This window comes from Oryctolagus cuniculus, chromosome 9 (genome assembly GCF_964237555.1).
Source record: "Oryctolagus cuniculus chromosome 9, mOryCun1.1, whole genome shotgun sequence".
In the NCBI taxonomy this organism is placed as follows: Eukaryota; Metazoa; Chordata; class Mammalia; order Lagomorpha; family Leporidae; genus Oryctolagus; species Oryctolagus cuniculus.
The window spans coordinates 113740342-113758676 of NC_091440.1; the positions used below are offsets into that span (position 1 = coordinate 113740342).

Here is an 18335-nt window from a genome sequence, read left to right on the forward strand (position 1 = left end):
CTAATTTTATGATAAGCCTCACAGATTACTTACCTTAACACAAATTCAATTTTTCAACCAAACCTGTTTTTCTTTCAACCTCACTTGTTCATAACTTCTTTTTGCTTCTCACTTGCCATGTCCAGTTTATGTGTGAGTCTTGTGGGCTGTTTTGAATCTGCTTTTTGCTTCATTCCCATAGTTACCACCTTAAACCAAGCTAAATATTTCTCACATGGTTTGTTGCACTGCCTTTGTAATTTCTGTCAGGTAGATGATTTAGGCTTGAGTGGCCAGAGCCAGGAAGCCTGCTCTCCACCAGGACCCAGCAAAGACTATTCACTTTGCACTTTAGCTTATGGTTAAAGTTATCCTGGTAAATGGGAAGCTCAACCAAACTAGGAAAGTCTAGTTTACAGCCACATGCAGAGAGCCCAAAGTTATGCAACTCCCAGATGTCAGTCACAAATGCCAATCATGAGTGTCATGGCCACATCAACAGTGCCTCTCAAACTTGGGATGAAAGCCCCAAACCAAGAAGAAAAGGTGCCATGCTCTCCACTGGCCCAATCCCCCCTTGGAATGTACTTTTTAAATTCACTTTAGTACCTGTAAGGAGGTCCATGTTTCCTCAGGACTGGCCAGTTCATCCCTTGGAACTTTCGTAAATAACTGCTTTACTATGCCTACTTTGACCTCACTGAAGCATTAATTCCTTACTCCATCTGTGAAAAAGAACCCCCAGTGATAGTCCTGACCCTCATCCTCGCCATCCAATGCCCTGTAAGAAAGGACATGCTTTAGGATATGAACAGAGTGCCTTGTTTCCTGAGTAATGGCTTCCGTTAAACTGGGTTTTCACGATGTCTGCCTCCTGCCTTCTGTGAGCTTTCCATTTTCCCCTGGCTTGTGCTGCTCTCGCCACACTGGCTTCATTTCTGTCTCAAGGCCTTTACTATTTCTGCTACTTCCCCACTCTTCCCTAAAAGTCTGCAACGGGTAACCCTCTGTATCCCTTCTCTATTTTGCCCTTTTATTCATAGTCAACACAATATTAAAGTAATATGTTTCTCATCTTCAGCAGTGTTGAAATAAGCCTCAAACTCAGCACCAAATCATATCAGACCAGGAAGACACTTCCAATTATACTGAACACAGCAGCCAGCCTCTCTGTGGAGGATGATGTGAGCAGGGCAGGGAGTCAAGGACATGAGTAAGGACTGCCAGCACCTGAGCCCTGTGTACTACCCAAATCCTGTCTACATGCACTCCTCATGAAGCCAAGCCTCACCTTACAGCAGGCACCAGGTGCCATGACACCTTCCCCAGAGACCACCACGTGCACTAGAGCCCCACTCCAAATCCTGTCTTATTTGGGCCTTCAGCCAGGTCCTACCCTATAAAAGGAAGACCCCAGCCTGGTTAGGGGGCAGTTCTCTGTACTCCCATCTGAGCATGTACTATCTGTGTTTCAGTAAATCCTCCTTTTCTTATTTATGTTCCCAGGTTGTAAGGAAAGATTGCAAAGGAAAACCTGGACTAGGTACAGCTCGAGGGTTTTTTTCTGAGCCCAGTCAGGACTCTCGATCACAACGTAATTTGGGGATCCCTATTCCCACAACAAAGCACAGTTGGGAAATTGTTAGTTACTATTTGCAAGGCAGAAAAATTTTCCATCCTCTGGTTCACTACTCAAATGCACGCAACAGCTCAGGCTTGGCAGGCCAAAGCCAGAGCTGGGAACCCAATCCAGGTCTCCCACGTGGGTGGCAGGGCCCCAGGGACTTGCACCAACACATCCCAGGGAGCACTGTAGGCCCTGGAATGCTGTTATCTGGAGCGCAGTAGAGGCTGGAATGCTGGCACTCCATATGTGATGTGGGCCCCAGCAGTATTTTAAAGCAGGAATCTGGAGGAGCTGGAGAGTGGTGGAACTCCTGGCGAAGAGCCGGCAGCAGCGTGTGGCAGCTTCCCTCTCTGAGTTCGGGGCCGGGTTCGGGGGCGGGGCGAGCGCGGGCGCGGGGCGGACGGGAAGGAGGAAGCGCGGAGCACCGCCGCTCCGGAGCGGCCGCGCCATGTCCGCGCACAACCAGGGTACCGAGCTCGGTAAGGGGTCCCGTGGGTCGCCTCCCTTCCTCCGTCGCGTCCCGCACCGCAGAGCCTAGCGCGGGGCTCGCGGCCGCCCGTAGCCTGGGCCGGGGCGGGAAGCGGTGGAGGCCGCTGGGGCGCCGACCCGCGCAGAGGCCGACCCGCGAGTGCGCGTTGGCGCCGGGCCTGGGCGCCCAAGCCTTGGCGTCTGGAAGCAGAGGAAGGGATTAGATTTTTTTTTCCCAACCCGTCGTTTCCCTTTCTAGTTCGCTGACTGAAAAACCCAGAGACCGAACCAAACTCAAAACCAGATAAAAACCTTGCCTCCCTCCCTTTGCGGGGTACCTGTGTGGTTTCATCCCGTGTCTCCGCAGGTAGTTTTACTGGAACAAAAGTGCTGGGGCTGGTGCAAGAGCAGTCTTGCCACCGCCCTTGATGTTCCAAACTGTATGTATTTTATTACATGTCCAAAGCTTTGTGGAAGCACCTGAATTAGTTTGCCATTTTTAATCCTTCTGAGATTAGTTCAGGTGTTACTGGCAAGAAAACAGTTCAGATTCCCGTAAATGTGGAAATTTTGTAATTCAGAAAGCCAAACCACGGTGCGACCAAAGATGAACAGTGCTTACAACTTGGCTGGCTCTCTATCTTGGATCTTCAGCTTCTTAGCTGTGTGGCTTTGGGCTGATTAGTTTCTTCACTGTTATTGTGGTATTAGGTGGCTTGGAGATTAAATGAAAGGGTAAATTTTTGGTGCGTTTTGGGTACCTAGTAACTGTTAGATAAATGATAATATCAGTGTTGAGAAAGAATTTTGGGAAAATTGGCTGTATGTTAATATAACACACATGTACAGATACTTTTTTTAAAAAAAAGATTTATTTATTTATTTGAAAGGCAGAGTTACAGAGAGGCAAAAGCAGAGAGAGAGAGATGTCTTCCATCCGCTGGTTCACTCCCCGGATGGCTGCAAAAGCTGGAGATGTGCCAGGGACCAGGAGCTTCTTCCAGTCTCCCACGTGGGTGCAGGGGCCCAAGGACTTCAGCCATCTTCTGCTGCTTTCCCAGGTGATAGCAAGCTGGATCAAAAATAGAGCAGCTGAGACTCGAACCAGCACCCACATGGGATGCAGGCATTGCAGGCGATGACTTCACCTGCTATGCCACAGTGCCAACCCCTACAGAAACTTTTTAAAAAAGATTTGACAGGCAGAGAGAGAGAGCTTTCGTCCACTGGTTCACTCCCCAAATGGCCTCAGAGACCTGGGCTGCACCAGATGGAAGCCAGGGGCCTGGAACTCCATCCAGGTCTCCCACCTGGGTGTTGGGGCCTAGCACTTGGGCCATCCTCCACTGCCTTCCCAGCTGCATTAGCAGGGATGCTGCGCTGCTATGCTGACCCAGATAATTTTTCGTGAAAGTGACTGTGTCCCCTAAACAGTCTGGACTTCAAGAGGTATTTGGAATTTCTGTTGCCTGGTAAGAAAGTAAATCTGTCTTGAAAAAAACAATTGATTTCCTCAGCAATTTCATTTGGTTTTAGTCACTACCCATGAGCAGATTATGTTTGAAACTTTAGTTCTGTCTGTAAGCATGGACTTTAGTAGTAGAGACCTGTCCCCTAGAGTAGACTGTCCACGAAGTTGGTGGGTGGGGAGTAGGGATAGGGTGCTGTGTCCTGCTCCTCTTGGGATTTCCAGTAACATGGCTGAGTGGTGCTGTGCACCAAGTGCCACATTCTTGCAAAACTGAGAAATTAAAAAAAGATTTTCCTTTAAGACATACAGTTCGGGGCTGGTGCTGTGGCTCACTTGGTTAATCCTCTGCCTGTGGCGCCGGCATCCCATATGGGCGCCAGGTTCTAGTCCTGGTTGCCCCTCTTCCAGTCCAGCTCTCTGGCCCAGGAAGGCAGTGGAGGATGGCCCAAGTGCTTGGGCCCCTGCACCCGCATGGGAGACCAGGAGGAAGCACCTGGCTCCTGGCTTCGGATCGGTGCAGTGCTGGCTGTAGCGGCCATTTGGGGAGTGAACCAATGGAAGGAAGACCTTTCTCTCTCACTGTCTATGACTCTACCTGTTAAAAAAAAAAAAAAAAGACATACAGTTCAGTCACTTTGCGAAATTTAGGGTTTCTTCCATTCATGTGTTGAATAATGAGATAATATACAGAAAAAATTACGAAGTATAATAATAAATATTTTATATAACCACTTAAATGATTATTGCTTTACTTTTATTATCATCATTCTTTGTTAAAATTGGTTTATTTTAAGAGTGTTTTTCCTCCACTGATACTAATCATTAATCCAGACAAGTTTACTCTCAAATGCTGAAAAGGTTTTTTAATTATGTTTTAGAAAAAAATTCAGTATTAATTTATGTAATGTATCGGTGATTTTATAGCATTTTCTAGTTGAAAGGTATTTCATTATGATTTGAGAGACAAAGGTTTGTGCTGTAGGGGAAATGTAGAGAAGACTCCTCTGAGAGACTCTTACAGGGTAGTTGTGAGAGGAGAGCCACGTGCATGAGTGTGGAGAGTCTGGGTAGGTGTCACCTGAGTGCTGTCTGAACAGTGGGCACAGATCTCCGATAGGTTTGCAGCTGCAGTTCTTGGATGGTCGTCCTCCAGGAGAGAAGCAGTGCAGGCCCTGGAGAGGGAGATCCATGAGGAACGGCTTGCTGTTGACATTGTCAGAAGGACTTGATGAGGTCTGGCCCAGGCAGGTTTCAGTTGTTTCTTGTCCTGTGGGAGATCTTTAAACTATATCCAGTCCCCAGGCACAATGTTGGGGTAGGTATGGCCCATGAAGGTGGGCTTGGGTCCTGGGCTATGTTGATTTTGGTAGTTAGTTATGGCCTCTGTAGTTCACCATACAGGAATATTCGAGTAAGGATTCGATTCTGGGTTTGGATCTGTCTGTAAGGTGGTAGGGTTGAGGGTTTGGCATGGTTTAATGTTTAGCTCAGGGGTTTGAGACCCAGTGGAAGAGCCTGCGAGCTCAAGGTTTCAGGTCTCTGGTGGGAGTGTAAGCAATCATTCCTTGACCCAATCTCAGTTTTGAAGCCTCTTCTAGTAAAAGGGCTATGGATGCCAATGCCTCTAGGTAGGGAGGCCACCCTCTTGCCACTGAGTTTCCATTTGTAGCTGGGTGCTGAGAGAATTCCAGAGCTTGAGTCAAGTCTCTGAGGGCAGTGCCCTTTCTTTCAAGGGCAGACACAGAAGAGTTTCCTACTATCTGGCAAGGTTAAAACAGGAGCCGTGTTATTGGCCTGTTTGAGGCTTCTTTCTGTTTCTCAGCTCCACCCTAAGGGATCTTCGTCAGGACTCCATGGAGCCTCTTTTGGGATTTTGCTAGGCAAAGTCTGCCATGCTTAGGAAGGAGCACAGTTGCTGTTTCATTGTGGGCTCCTACATTCAAAATAAGACCTTTGCAGTGGTCTGAGGGACTTTTTGGTCTGAAAATAAGTTATCAGTCCCAGGAAATGGACTGTTTGGGAAGAGATCTAGAATTTAGAAGGGGAGATAATATAGCCACCAGAAGCCAATTTTTATGATACCATATAGTATTTTGGTCTGAGGTTTCTTCATCTGGGCTACATATAAAAGCAAACTGTCCTTGTATTGCGAAATATACACTACCATAGAGGAGGTAGAGAATGGATAGGGCCTGTTCAAATAAGTGTGAGATGTCCTGGAATCCCTAGGGGAGGACCATCCAGGTCATTGTTGTGTGCCCTGGAGTTGAAGGGAGAGGTCTTGCTATTGGAAGGCAAATAAGAACTGGGAATCAGGGTGTACTGAGTTACAGAAGATAACATCATTGAGATCTAAGAGGGTATATGAGGAAGTGCTGGAGGGGATCTGTCCTAGGAGATTGTATGGGTTAGGGACAATAGAGGTTAGTATATGAGGATTACTGCCTCCTTGATGGCTCTCAGATCTTGCACCTTTTGGTAGATCCCATCTGATTTCTTTGCCACCAAAATGGGAATGTTACATGCTGAGTTGCAGGGACACAGTAAGCCAGGGACCAAGAACTTATCAATTAGAGGTTGTAGGCCTCTTTGAGCTTCTTGTTTTTGGGGCAGTTAGGGTTTGAGGGGGAAGAAGTTAGGATCCTTCAAGTTAATTCTTATAGGGTCTGCAGGCAAAGCAATCATCCTGGGGTGGTGATGGAGGAGTACGTAGTTGGAGATCTGTTGGAGGACAGAGGACTATACTTTGATAGGACTTGAGGCATTAGGGGCCAGTTATGCAAGCAATGGGCAGGCAAGTTCAGACAGGTGAACATTAACACAAAGTCTTGTCCTAATATCCCTTCTAAGTAAAGGCATGACAAGAAAGGCACGAGTGAAGATTTTTTTCTCTGAAGGTATACACTTAAAGGGAGTTAAGTAGCTGGGCTAGAGTTGGCTCTCTGTGCTGGTCATGAGGATCAAGGGCTGAAAGGAAGGTCTAGAGAAAGTAGTAAGGGCAGAGGATGTGCCCCTATATGTGGCCCTGTTGTCCACATATCTCCTTTGTTACCTGTAGCACCCAAGGTGACCTGAGGCTCATCCATGGTGATGGAAAATATAGGAGTTTCTATAGTCTCTGGGCCCCATCAGTTGAGAAGGAGGGAGTTGTCTCCTTCTGTTTAATTGGGTTCCTCATAGGCAAGGGTATTAGAGTCATTTGCCATTTCTCCTGGATTACCAAAAGGGCTGGGACCCTTCACTGTGGGAGACAAAGACAGTCTCACTTCCAGTGTCCCTGCTGCTTACAGATTGGGTAGCATCCAGGAGTGGGGTTTGGCAGTCCCAACTCATGTGTCTTGGTCGATGCAGGGGGAAGCCAGTACAAGATGCCCTGGTAGGTGCTGGTCCCAGAGTTCTTGCTGCCCTGAGGCCCCTGGTGGGCAGGGAACTATTGATTGTGGCTGCCATGTATTGGACAAAGCACATCCCTCTCTCTCTTTTTCTCTCTTTCAGTCCTTGAGGTCTTCTGGTTGTTAAAGACCTTAAAGGCCGTGGTCTGGCAAACCAGGGAAAGAAGTTAGTGGTTGGTGGTCTGACGTTTGAAGTTTTTGTCAGATGTCTGATCTCTGAGGCCTGACTGATGAAATGGACGATGTGTGTGGCAAGGTCTTCCTGACTTTTATTAGGGTTTCCCCAGTGTTCTCTAATAATTTGATGGTATTGGGTCATATATTTAGGTCTTTGATCATTTTGAATGGATTTTGTGTAAAGTATAAGGTAGGGGTTTTGCTTCATACTTTTGCACGTGGAGATCCAGTTTTCCCAGCACCATTTTTTGAAGAGACTATCTTTGCTCAAGGGATTGATTTTAGCTCCTTTGTCAAAGATAAGTTGATTGTAGATGCATGGATTGATTTCTGGAGTTTATTCTGTTGCGTTGCTCTACACATCTTTTTTTTTTTTTTCTCTCTCTTTTCCCTCCCTCCCTCCCTTCCTTCCTTCCCTCTCTCCCTCCCTCCCTCCCTTTTCTTTCTTTCTCTCTCTCTCTTTCTTTTTCTCTTTCCTTTTCTTTATTTATTTTTGCCAGTACCAGGCTGTTTTGATTATAACTCACCTATAGTATGTCTTGAAATCTGTCATTGTGATTACTCTGGTTTCATTTTTGTTGTGTAAGACTGCGTTAGCTGTTAGGGCTCTCTTGTGTGTCCATATGAATTTTAGCATCATTTTTTCTAGATCTGAGAAGAATTTTGTTGGTATTTTGATTGGGATTGCAATGAATCTGTAAATTGCTTTCAGTAGTATGCAAATATTGATGATACTGATTCTTCCAATCCATGAACATGGAAGATTTTTCCATTTTTGGTGTCTTCTTTCTCTCTCTTTCTTTCTTTCTCTCTCTCTTTTTTAAGATTTATTTATTTGAAAGAGTTACAAAAGAGGTACAGACAGAGAGATAAAAAGGTCTTTCATCTGGTTCCTTCCCCAAATAGCCGCAATAAAAGTTGCTGAGCCAATCAGGAGCCAAGAGCATCTTCTGGGTCTCCCACATGGGTTCAAGGGCCCAAGGACTTGGGTCGTCCTCTTCTGTCTTCCCAGGTACATTAGCAGGGAGCTGGATCAGAAGTGGAGCAGCCAGCACTCGAACCAGCACCCATATGGGATGCTGGCGCTACAGGCTGGAGCTTTAACCCACTGTGCCACAGTGCTGGCCCCTCTTCTGTTTCTTTGTTCAATGTTTTTTTAATTTTCATTGTTATTTAAAAGTTTTTTTGTAGCTGTTGTGAATGGGATTGATACTAGAAGGTCTTTCTCAGCCATGGCATTGTCAGTGTATACAAAGGCTATTGATTTTTATATGTTAGTATTATATGCTGCCACTTTACTGAACTCTTTTATGAGTTCTGATATTCTCTCATTGGAGTCTTGGATCCCCTATATATAGGATCATGCCATCTGCAAATAGGGATAGTTTGATTTTCTGCGTTCAAATTTGTATCCCTTTGATTTCTTTTTCCTTCCTATGGCTCTGGCTCAAACTTCCAGGACTATATTAAATAACAATGGTGAGGAGCTGGTGCTGTGGCACAGCGAGTTAATGCCCTGGCTGAAGCGCTGGCATCCCATATGGGCGCCAGTTTGAGGCCTGGCTGCTCCACTTCTGATCCAGCTCTCTGCTATGGCCTGGGAAAACAGCGCAAGATGGCCCAAGTCTTTGGGCCCCTGCACCCGTGTGAGAGACCTAGAGGAAGCTCCTGGCTCCTGCCTTTGGATCGGTGCAGCTCCGGCCATTGTGGCCAATTGGGGAGTGAACCAGTGGATGGAAGACCTCTCTCTCTCTCTCTGCCTCTCCTCTCTCTGTGTAACTCTGACTTTTGAATAAATAAATAAATCTTAAAAAAAAAATAACAATGGTGAGAGTGGGCATCCTCATCTGGTTCTGGATCTTAGTGGGAATGCTTCCAACTTTTCCCCATTCAGTAAGATGCTGGCTGTGGCTTTGTCACAGATTGCCTTGATTGTGTTGAGGAATGTTCCTTCTATTCCCAATTTTCATTATGAAAAGATGTATTTTATCAAACATTTTCTCTGCATCTATTGAGATAATCATGTAGTTTTTGTTCTTTAGTTTGTTAATGTGATATATTTATTGATTTGTGAATGTTGAACCATCTCTATACCAGGATAGATCCCACTTTGGGTGACTGATCTTTCTGCTCTGTTGTTTTATTTGATTAGCTAATATTTTGTTGAGGATTTTGCATCTGTTCATCAGGGATAATGGTCTATAGTCCTGTTTCTCTGTTGTGTCTTTTTCTGGTTGTGGAATTAAGATGATGCTGGCTTCATAGAAGGAGATTGGGAGGATATGCTCCCTTTCAATTGTTTTGAGTAGCTTGAGAAGAATTGGAGATAGTTCCTCTTTAAATATCTGGTAGAATTCAGCAGGGAAGCCATCCTGTCCTGAGCTTTTCTTTGTTGGGTGGGTCTTTATTACTGTTTCAGTTTCCATCTTCATTATTGGTCTGTTTAGGTTTCTGTGTCTTCATGACTCAATTTTGGTAGATTGTATATGTCCAGAAATCTAACCATTTCTTCTAGGTGTCACAATTTCTTGGCATACATTTCTCTATAGTAATTCCTGGTGATTTTTTTTATTTCTGTGGTGTCTGTTGTTAACATTTCCTTTTCCATCTCTGATTTTATTGATTTGGATCTTCTCTCTTTTTTCTTTTTTTTAAATAGTTTGGCTAGTGGTATATCAATTTTGTTTATTTTTTTAAAAAACCAGCTCTTCATTTCACTTTTGTATTTTTTTGTTTCAATTTTGTTATTTTTTCCTCTATTTGTAATTATATCTTTTCTTCTGTTAATTTCTAGCTTGGTTTGTTGTTGTTTTTCTAGGTCGTTGAGATCCATTGATAGCTCATTTATTCAGTACATTTCCAATTTTTCATGTAGGCACCATTTGTTATAAACTTCCCCCTGAACACTGCTTTTGCTCTATCCCATAATTTTTAATATGATTTTTGTCATCTTCATTCATTTTCAGAAATATTTTTATTTCATTTTTGATTTCTCTGTGACCTATTGTTCATCCAGGCGTATGTTGTTCAGTCTCCATGTGTTTGCATATGTTCTAGAGATTCTTGAGTTGTTGATTTCCAGCTTCAATCCATTGTGGTCAGAGAAGATGCATGGTATGATTTCGATTTTTTGGAATTTGCTGAGACTTGCTTTATGGCCCAGCATATGGTCTGTCTTAGAGCAAGTTCCATATACTGATGAGAAGACTGTGTATTCTGCAACTGTGGAATGATAAATTTTGTAGATATCTGTTAGGTCCATTTGGTCCATAGTGTTGACTAGCCCTGTTTTTTCTTTGTTGATTTTCTGTCTAGTCAATCTGTCCAATTATGAAAGTGGTGTGTTGAAGTCCCCAGTTAGGATTGTTTTGGAGTCCATGTCTCTAGATCCATCCATTAACATTACTCTTAAATAGCAGCTGCCCTGTAATTGGGTTCATATACATTATTATAGTCAAATCTTCCTGTTGAATTGATCCTTTAAACATTACATAGTGCCCTTTGTCTCTTTTAACAGTTGTTGTGTGAAAGTCTATTTTGTCTGATATTAGGATGGCTACACCTGCCCTCTTTTGCTTTCCAATAGCATGGAATATCTTTTTCCATCCTTTCACTTTTAGTCTGCATGTATCTTTGTTCGTGAGGTGTGTTTTTGTAGGCAGCAAATAGATGGGTCTTGTTTTTTAATCCATTTAGCCAGTCTGTATCTTTTAACTGGAGAGCTGAGGCCATTTACATTCAAGGTTAATATTGATAAGTAATCATTTGGCCCTGCCATTTTTCCATAAATATTCCTATTGTTTTCTTTGAATATCCTTTGTACTTTTAATGGGAGATTTCCTGCCTTCACATTCTTTCATAATGATGACTGTATTTCTGTCTTTCTGTGTGTAGTATATCCTTAAGCATCCTTTTTAAGGCTGGATGAGTGGTGACAAATTCTTTCAATTTCTGTTTGCTATGGAGGGTCTTTATTTCACCTTAATTCATAAATGAGAGCTTTGCAGTGTACAGTATTCTGGGTTGACAGTTTTTTTCTCTTAAGACTGCATCTATATCTCTCTGTTCTCTCCTAGCCTATATAGTTTTTGATGAGAAGTCAGCTGTGAATCTAATTGGAGATCCTCTGAAAGTAATCTGTCGTTTCTCTCAGACACATTTTAGAATCTTTTCTCTATGTTTTACTGTTGAAAGTTTGACAGTGTGTCATGGTAAAGATCTTTTGTGGTCATGTCTATTAGGAGCTCTATGTGTTTTCTGTACTTGGACATCCCTTTCTCCAAATTGTGAAGTTTTCTGTAATTATTTCACTGAATAGGCCTTCTAACCCACTCTCTCTTTCCATACCTTCAGGAACTCCTAAGACCTGTATGTTGGGTTATTTGATAGTATCCCATAATTCTCCAACATGGTTTTTAATATTTCTAAGTTTTTTTGGCCTGAAAAATTTCCAGATTTGTCTTCTAGCTTGGATATTCTTTCTTCTCCCTTACCTATTCTGTTGTTAAGGCTTTCCACCCCGTTTTAAAATTTGATCTTTTGAATTCTTCATTTCTAGTATTTCATTTTGTTTTCTGTTAAAATCTCAAATTTATGGGCAAATTTTCATTCATGTCATGTATGGATTTCTTTAATTTGTGGATTTGCTGCTCATTACTTCTGAGTAATCCTATGATTAATCTTTTGAATCCATTTCAGGCATTTCATTACACTCTTCATCTTCACATTCTAATATTGAAGTGTTGTGTTCCTCTGTGGGGGGTTCATAGTGTCTTCCTTGTTCTTATTTCTTGAGTTTTTGTTTTGTTTTAGGCATTTGTAGAGTTACTTGTTGGTTTTTCCTTCAATGGCTTTTTTATTTGAATTATGCTTTTGTGTTCACTTTCAGTGAACACTCTGAGGTGTGAACTGGGTGTGACCAGGGAGCTTTGGTCAGTGCTCCAGGGTGGGGCGAGTATCTAGGGTGACACCCAAGTTGGTCATAGTAGATCTCTAGTTAACAGAAGGGGGGATATGGTCACCTCTGTTGGTGTGATCACACGGTCTCCTCCTGTTTTTCAAGGTAATTAATGCCTGGGTTTTAACCCTCAGTGGATACAGTATTCATCTGTGCTACTATACGAACTACACCAAGGATTTGTGCAGTCCTCACTGTGAGCACAGATCCCTCTGCAATGATCCATTCCAGATAATTAGGGAGCTCTGAGTGTGTGGAGCTGCTTACAGTGATTGCCCAGAGACCCAGCTCCACCCTGCACCCTCTTGTGCAGTCACAGAGTCCCCATAGTCTCAGCACACAATGCTTCCACAGTCATGGGGTACAGAGGATCTGCTCCACCTCACTAGCCTGTCTGGCCTACAGAAAGGGAGGTGTTCCTGGAGCTAGCTGCCTGTGGGTCCCTCTCCTAAATGGTTTGAGCCCCAGAGCCTGTGGTATGTTGGGAGGCTGGAAGTGCCTCACAGTCCTATATGGATGCCAGTTCCTTGTCAATCCTCCCAGCCAACCTCAAAGTCAGTGGGGAAAATGGATTTTACCTTCTGCTGGAATCTCCAGATCACGTGGCTACACAAGAGCTGTTGGCTGAATGGTGCCTTCTTCCTACCAGTTGCTGCCACCAGTAATACTGAGGAGATGGCATCTTATCTCAGCCAGTTGCTGTACACACACAAGGGCTTCTGCAGCTGCCACTTATGCTCAAAGTGGCACCCACCCTCTCTCAGCCAGTTGCTCAGTGCTGTTTGGTGGTGGTGGGTGAGGGAAATGTGCCTCCCTTTATTTACTGGGTCAGTGGGTACCCTCTCCTGCTTAGGGCTCCAGGCTGCATGCTTGGCTCTCCCTGTAGCTTTATCAGCAGTGGCACCGGTTGCTGCTGTCTGATCTCACCCCAGTCTCCAAAGCTGGAGCTTTCTCTGGCTCTTGGTTGGTGGAGTTGTGTGTTGTGTCCGTGTTCATGATGCACTTAGGCACCTGGCACACAGATCCACAGTGCTGCTTTTTCTTCCATAGAATTTCTACTACAGTTTTCTCTATAGTTCTCACCTGAAAATATACTTCCTACCCCTCCCCTTTATTTTAATTATTTATCCCTAGCCTAGCACAGTATGCCATTCCATATTCTGCCATCTTGGAGTCTCTCATTAAGATAAAATTTAAGAATGGTTAAGCTGCCACCTGTGATGCTGACATCTCATTTGGGCAACTATTCAAGCCCTGGCTGTTCCACTTCAGATCCAGCTCCTTGCTAATTTGTCTGAGAAAGCAGCAGAAGATGGCTCAAGTGCTTGGAACCCTGCCATCCACGTGGGAGACTCACATGGAGTTCCTGGCTCCTGGTTTTGCTGTGGCCCAGCCCTGGCTGTTGTGGCCATTGGGAGAGTGAACCAATGTATGAAAGATCTGTCTGTCTCTCCTTCTCTCTGTAACTCTGCCTTCAAATAAATAAACCTTTAAAAATTTAGAAATTGTTAGACATCTTCAGAGAATTTCCCAAGTGGAGGTAATTTGAGATTTTTTAAAACAATAAAACTGATTTGTGCAATTTTTTAAAGATTTATTTTATTTATTTGAAAAAGTTAAAGAGAGACATAGAAACAGAGAGAGAGAGAAAGAGAGAGAGGGAGAGAGAGGTCCTTCATCTGCTGGTTCACTCCAAAATGGCCACAATGGCTGAAACTGAGCCAATCCAAAGCTAGGAATCAGGAGTTTCCACCAGGACTCCTATGTGGGTGCAGGGACCCAAGAACCTGGGCTATCCTCCACTGCTTTCCCAGGCACACTAGCAGGGAGCTGGACTGGAAATGGAGCAGCCAGGACCTGAACCGCTGCTGGTTTTATCTCTGAATCTAATATTTTGTCTCTTTAGTTCTTAACATACAAACTTGTATGGTCATCTCTTGGTATCCATGAAAGATTGTTTTCAGGACCTACCATATATCCCACATCAAAATCCATGGATCCTTATATAAAATGGTATATAGTTTGCTTATAACTGCACACATCGTCCTGTATACTTTAAATCGTCTCTGGGTTACTTATCACAACAAATACAACATGAAGGCTTTATAAATGGTTGTTATGTGCTATTATTTAGGGAATAATAATGAGAAGTCTACCTGTTCAATAAAGATGTAATTCTTTCTTGTGGTATTTTCAGTCTGGGTTTGGTTGAATCCAAAGATGTGGAACCCAAGAATACAGAGGGCTGACTGTGTATTCTGTTAGGTTGAATAGGATAATTTTACATGTTGAATTCTCACAGTTATCACAGTTATCACAGGCAGAGGTAGACAGTGAGAGAGAGAGAGAGAGTTATAGACAGTGAGAGAGACAGAGAAAGTCTTCCTTCCATTGGTTCACTCCCCTAATGGCCGCCACGGCCAGTGCTGCACCAATCTGAAGCCAGGAGCCGGGTACTTCCTCCCGGTCTCCCATGCGGGTGCAGGGCCCAAGCACTTGGGCCATCCTCCACTGCCTTCCTGGGCCACAGCAGAGGGCTGGACTGGAAGAGGAGCAACTGGGACTAGTACGCGGTACCCCAACCGGGACTAGAACCTGGGGTGCCAGCACCGCAGGTGGAGGATTAGCCAAGTGAGCCATGGTGCCAGCCCCAAGATATCTTTTATGATAATTATTATTATTATTCTCATTTCATAGATGAGAAAACTAAGCATAAGTAATTTGAGGTGAGCATTGTGGCACAGGAGGATAAGCTGCACCCTGGGACATTCACATCCCACAGAGGAGTGCAGGGTTTGAGTCCTGGCTACTCCCTGCTTCAGACCCAGCTTCCTGCTAATGATGCTGGGAGGCTGCAGATTATGGTGCTCAAGTACTTGGGTCCCTGGACATCTTTATATAGTTCGTTCGTTCGTTCTTTCTTTCTTTTTTTTTTGGACAGGCAGAATGGACAGTGAGAGAGAGAGACAGAGAGAAAGGTCTTCCTTTGTCATTGGTTCACCCTTCAATGGACGCCGTGGTTGGTGCGCTGCGGCCGGCGCACCATGTTGATCGGATGGCAGGAGCCAGGTACTTATCCTGGTCTCCCATGGGGTGCAGGGCCCAAGGACTTGGGCCATCCTCCACTGCACTCCCTGGCCACAGCAGAGAGCTGGCCTGGAAGAGGGGCAACTGGGACAGAATCCGGCGCCCCGACCGGGACTAGAACCCGGTGTGCCGGCGCCTCAAGGTGGAGGATTAGCCTAGTGAGCCACGGCACCGGCCTATATAGTTCTTGACTCCTGGCTTCAGCCTGACCTCATATTGGTTTTTGTAGGCATTTGGGAAGTCAATCTGCAGATGAAATTCATTTTTTTTCTCTCTCTCCATGTGTGTGTGTTTGTCCCTCTCTGTCACTCTGCCTTTTGAATAAACAAGAAAATAAATAATCATTAAAAAAAAGCCTAAATAGCTTGCTTAACTTCTCAGAACTGGTACAAGTGAAATCATGACTCAAGTTCGGAACTTTAGATTACAAGTTCTTAGCTATCTGTGTTACAGTGAAGCTACCTCTGGGCACATTTTCCTCCACTGAACACATGCATCTTCATCCCGCAGTGTTGCATTTCTGACAAAATAGACTCACGGGCCCCATCAGGACCAAAACAGCACAAGTGTTGAAACAGCAGAACGAGTCTGTGTCTTTTTCTCTCTTTTGGGTGTGTAAAATGTTCCAGGTAGAGAAACATATTATTTATCATGTTGTAGAGAAGAAAGAAAATGTGAAAATAATTACCTTTATGTAATTATGATGATTATCGTGATGAATTTTTTATCATTTTGTGGAATATTGATTATAAACCAGTATAAACAATTTTCTTTTCTTCTTTTTTTGGGGGTATGCTTTTTTCTTTTAAACTTTGAAACAATCTGAAACTTTTAGGAAAATTTTAAATGAGGTATAGAAAACTTTCCCCTTGAATCATGTGAGGAGGAGGCTCCATCATCCCTGGATACATTAGTTAATTTCTTGCAAAGTGGAACATTTCCTTTTGTAATTGCAACACTGTAGCCATTACCATGAGACCTCTGGCATTAATACCTTACTAAGTAAGGGCTGATCCACAACCTCCAGTTCAGCCTGCAGTCCACATTATGTTGTTTATTTCAGAAAGTTCCAGTTTAGAATCACACATTACCTTTAAGTGCTGTGGCTCTTTGGTTTTATTTGGAACAATTGCTTAGACTTTCATTGACTTGTAGCATCTTTATGTGGAAGCATGCAGACCAGATACTTTCTGGAATGTTCCTCAGTATCTCTTTGCTAAGGTCTTTTTCAGGGTGAGCTGTAGGTTATGCATCTTCAGCAGCAGTAGCACACAAGGAATTGCTGTGTTCTCACTGCATCCTGTTGGTAGCACATGATTTTGATTTGTCTCCTGATGGATGATGGTTCAATCACTGGGTTAAGGTTATATCTGCCAGGGCCAGTGCCGCAGCTCACTAGGCTAATCCTCCGTCTGCAGCGCCAACACCCCAGGTTCTAGTCCCGGTTGGGGCGCTGGATTCTGTCCCGGTTACTCCTCTTCCAGTCCAGCTCTCTGCTGTGGCCTGGAAAGACAGTGGAGGATGGCCCAAGTGCTTGGGCTCTGCACACGCATGGGAGACCAGGAGAAGCACCTAGCTCCTGGCTTCGGATCGGCACAGCACAGGCCGCAGCACACCAGCCGTAGCAGCCATTTAGGGGGTGAACCAACGGAAAGGAAGACCTTTCTGACTTTTCTCTCTCTCTCTCACTGTCTAACTCTGCCTGTCAAAAAAAAAAAAAAAAAATAGGTTATATCTGCCAGACCTCAGACTATAAAGTTACTCTTTTTTTAAAATTTATTAGAAAGGCAGAGTTACAGAGAGGGAGGGGGAGGGGGAAGGGGAGGAAGAAAGAGAATCTTCCATCTGCTGGTTCACTCTCCAATGGCCAGAATGGCCAGAGCTGGGCCAATGTGAAGACAGGAGCCAGGACCTTCATTCAGGTCTCTCACATGGGTGCAGGGACCCAAGGCCTTGAGCCATCTTCTGCTGCTTTCCTAGGCGTATTAGCAAGGAGCTGGATTAGAAGTGGAGTAGCCAGGACATAAATGGGTGCTCATATGAGAACCAGGGCTGGGGGCCCTTAAAGTTGCTCTTCAGCCTTTGTCATTAATATCTACCTTTGGAGAAGTACTTTGAAACTACTTAAATATTTTGTTTCCTCTGTAGACTTTAAATTTATTTATATTAGTATGCTTTTGAGTTTTCCCAGTGGATTATATTTGTTACTATTATTATTTACTTCAATGTTCAGATCGTTTAAGATTTTGCTAGGGTATCCCCTTCAAGCTGGCTTATATTTTTTTAAGACATGTTCCTTGCCTGCCCTGCCTCCAAATTATTTTTTAAGTATTTCCTTAATTTCTGGCTCTACAAGATGCTTCTGGATTACCTTGTGTTTTCCGTGCTCCAGCTCTGGAATCAGGTAGTATCCCAAAGAGCATTTCTTTCAACGGATAAGGGTATTTAGAAGCCAAGATCCCAGTATTGGGTATGCTTATGGTGACTGTGTGTCTGTGTTTCCAGGTGGTAAAGCTGAAAACTATGTCACACACACACACACACACACACTGTGCTTACCTGTCATCTACCTGTATCTCTCCACAGCATGAAAACTATAACTTCACACTGAAACCTCTGATTACAGTCCAGCCCCAATGGATGTCTCCAGTTTTCTCCACTTGCATGTTTGGAGCTCTCCACAGGTGGGGCTGTCCTTCTCCTACCCTGGGAGATACTCTTGACTTTCTCAGGCTCTGGCACCTGAGCTGGGCAGCTCTCACATGAGGGTTCCTTTCTCTTCCCACTTGTACTCTACCTTCTGGCTGCAGACTGTTGCCCTAGGCCACCCCTGACCCTTAGAGTGAGTACCCTGCCGGCTGCCTTTCCTTGTGGATGTCCTCCTTTCTCTGTGTGCACTTTCACTCCCTGTGTGTGGCTACCCCTTTGTGCAGATTCCTTCTTTGTTTCCCCTGGACTCTGTAACACCCCATGTACTGGTGCCCCCTTCACATGTTTGGGCTCCCATCTCCTGCCAGCCTGGCTCAGTTGCCTGAATTGCGTACCTCCATCCCCATCCTCATTCCAGGGATTTAGGGCAGTTGTTCAGGGAGGGCAGGGAGAGGGAGCCATTATTTCTTTTTCTGTAAAGGTATTTCAGAATCAAATGTGGAGTGCCTGCTATTGCTGCTTCATGTT

The 18335-nt window shown here is 44.3% G+C and overlaps 1 protein-coding gene across 2 annotated transcripts in view; it reads left to right on the top strand.

The window, feature by feature from the left end:
* The first annotated feature begins 1789 nt into the window (after nt 1–1789).
* DERA (deoxyribose-phosphate aldolase) overlaps nt 1790–18335 on the top strand; it is a 122417-nt gene continuing 105871 nt past the window's right edge. The window contains exon 1 of one of the 2 annotated variants that reach the window (XM_002712636.5): nt 1790–2085. In XM_002712636.5, coding sequence (XP_002712682.1) covers nt 2055–2085 — 31 coding nt within the window. In that variant the 5' untranslated portion in view covers nt 1790–2054. The remainder of the gene's footprint in view (nt 2086–18335) is intronic. The other variant, XM_051850797.2, reaches the window with a different exon arrangement.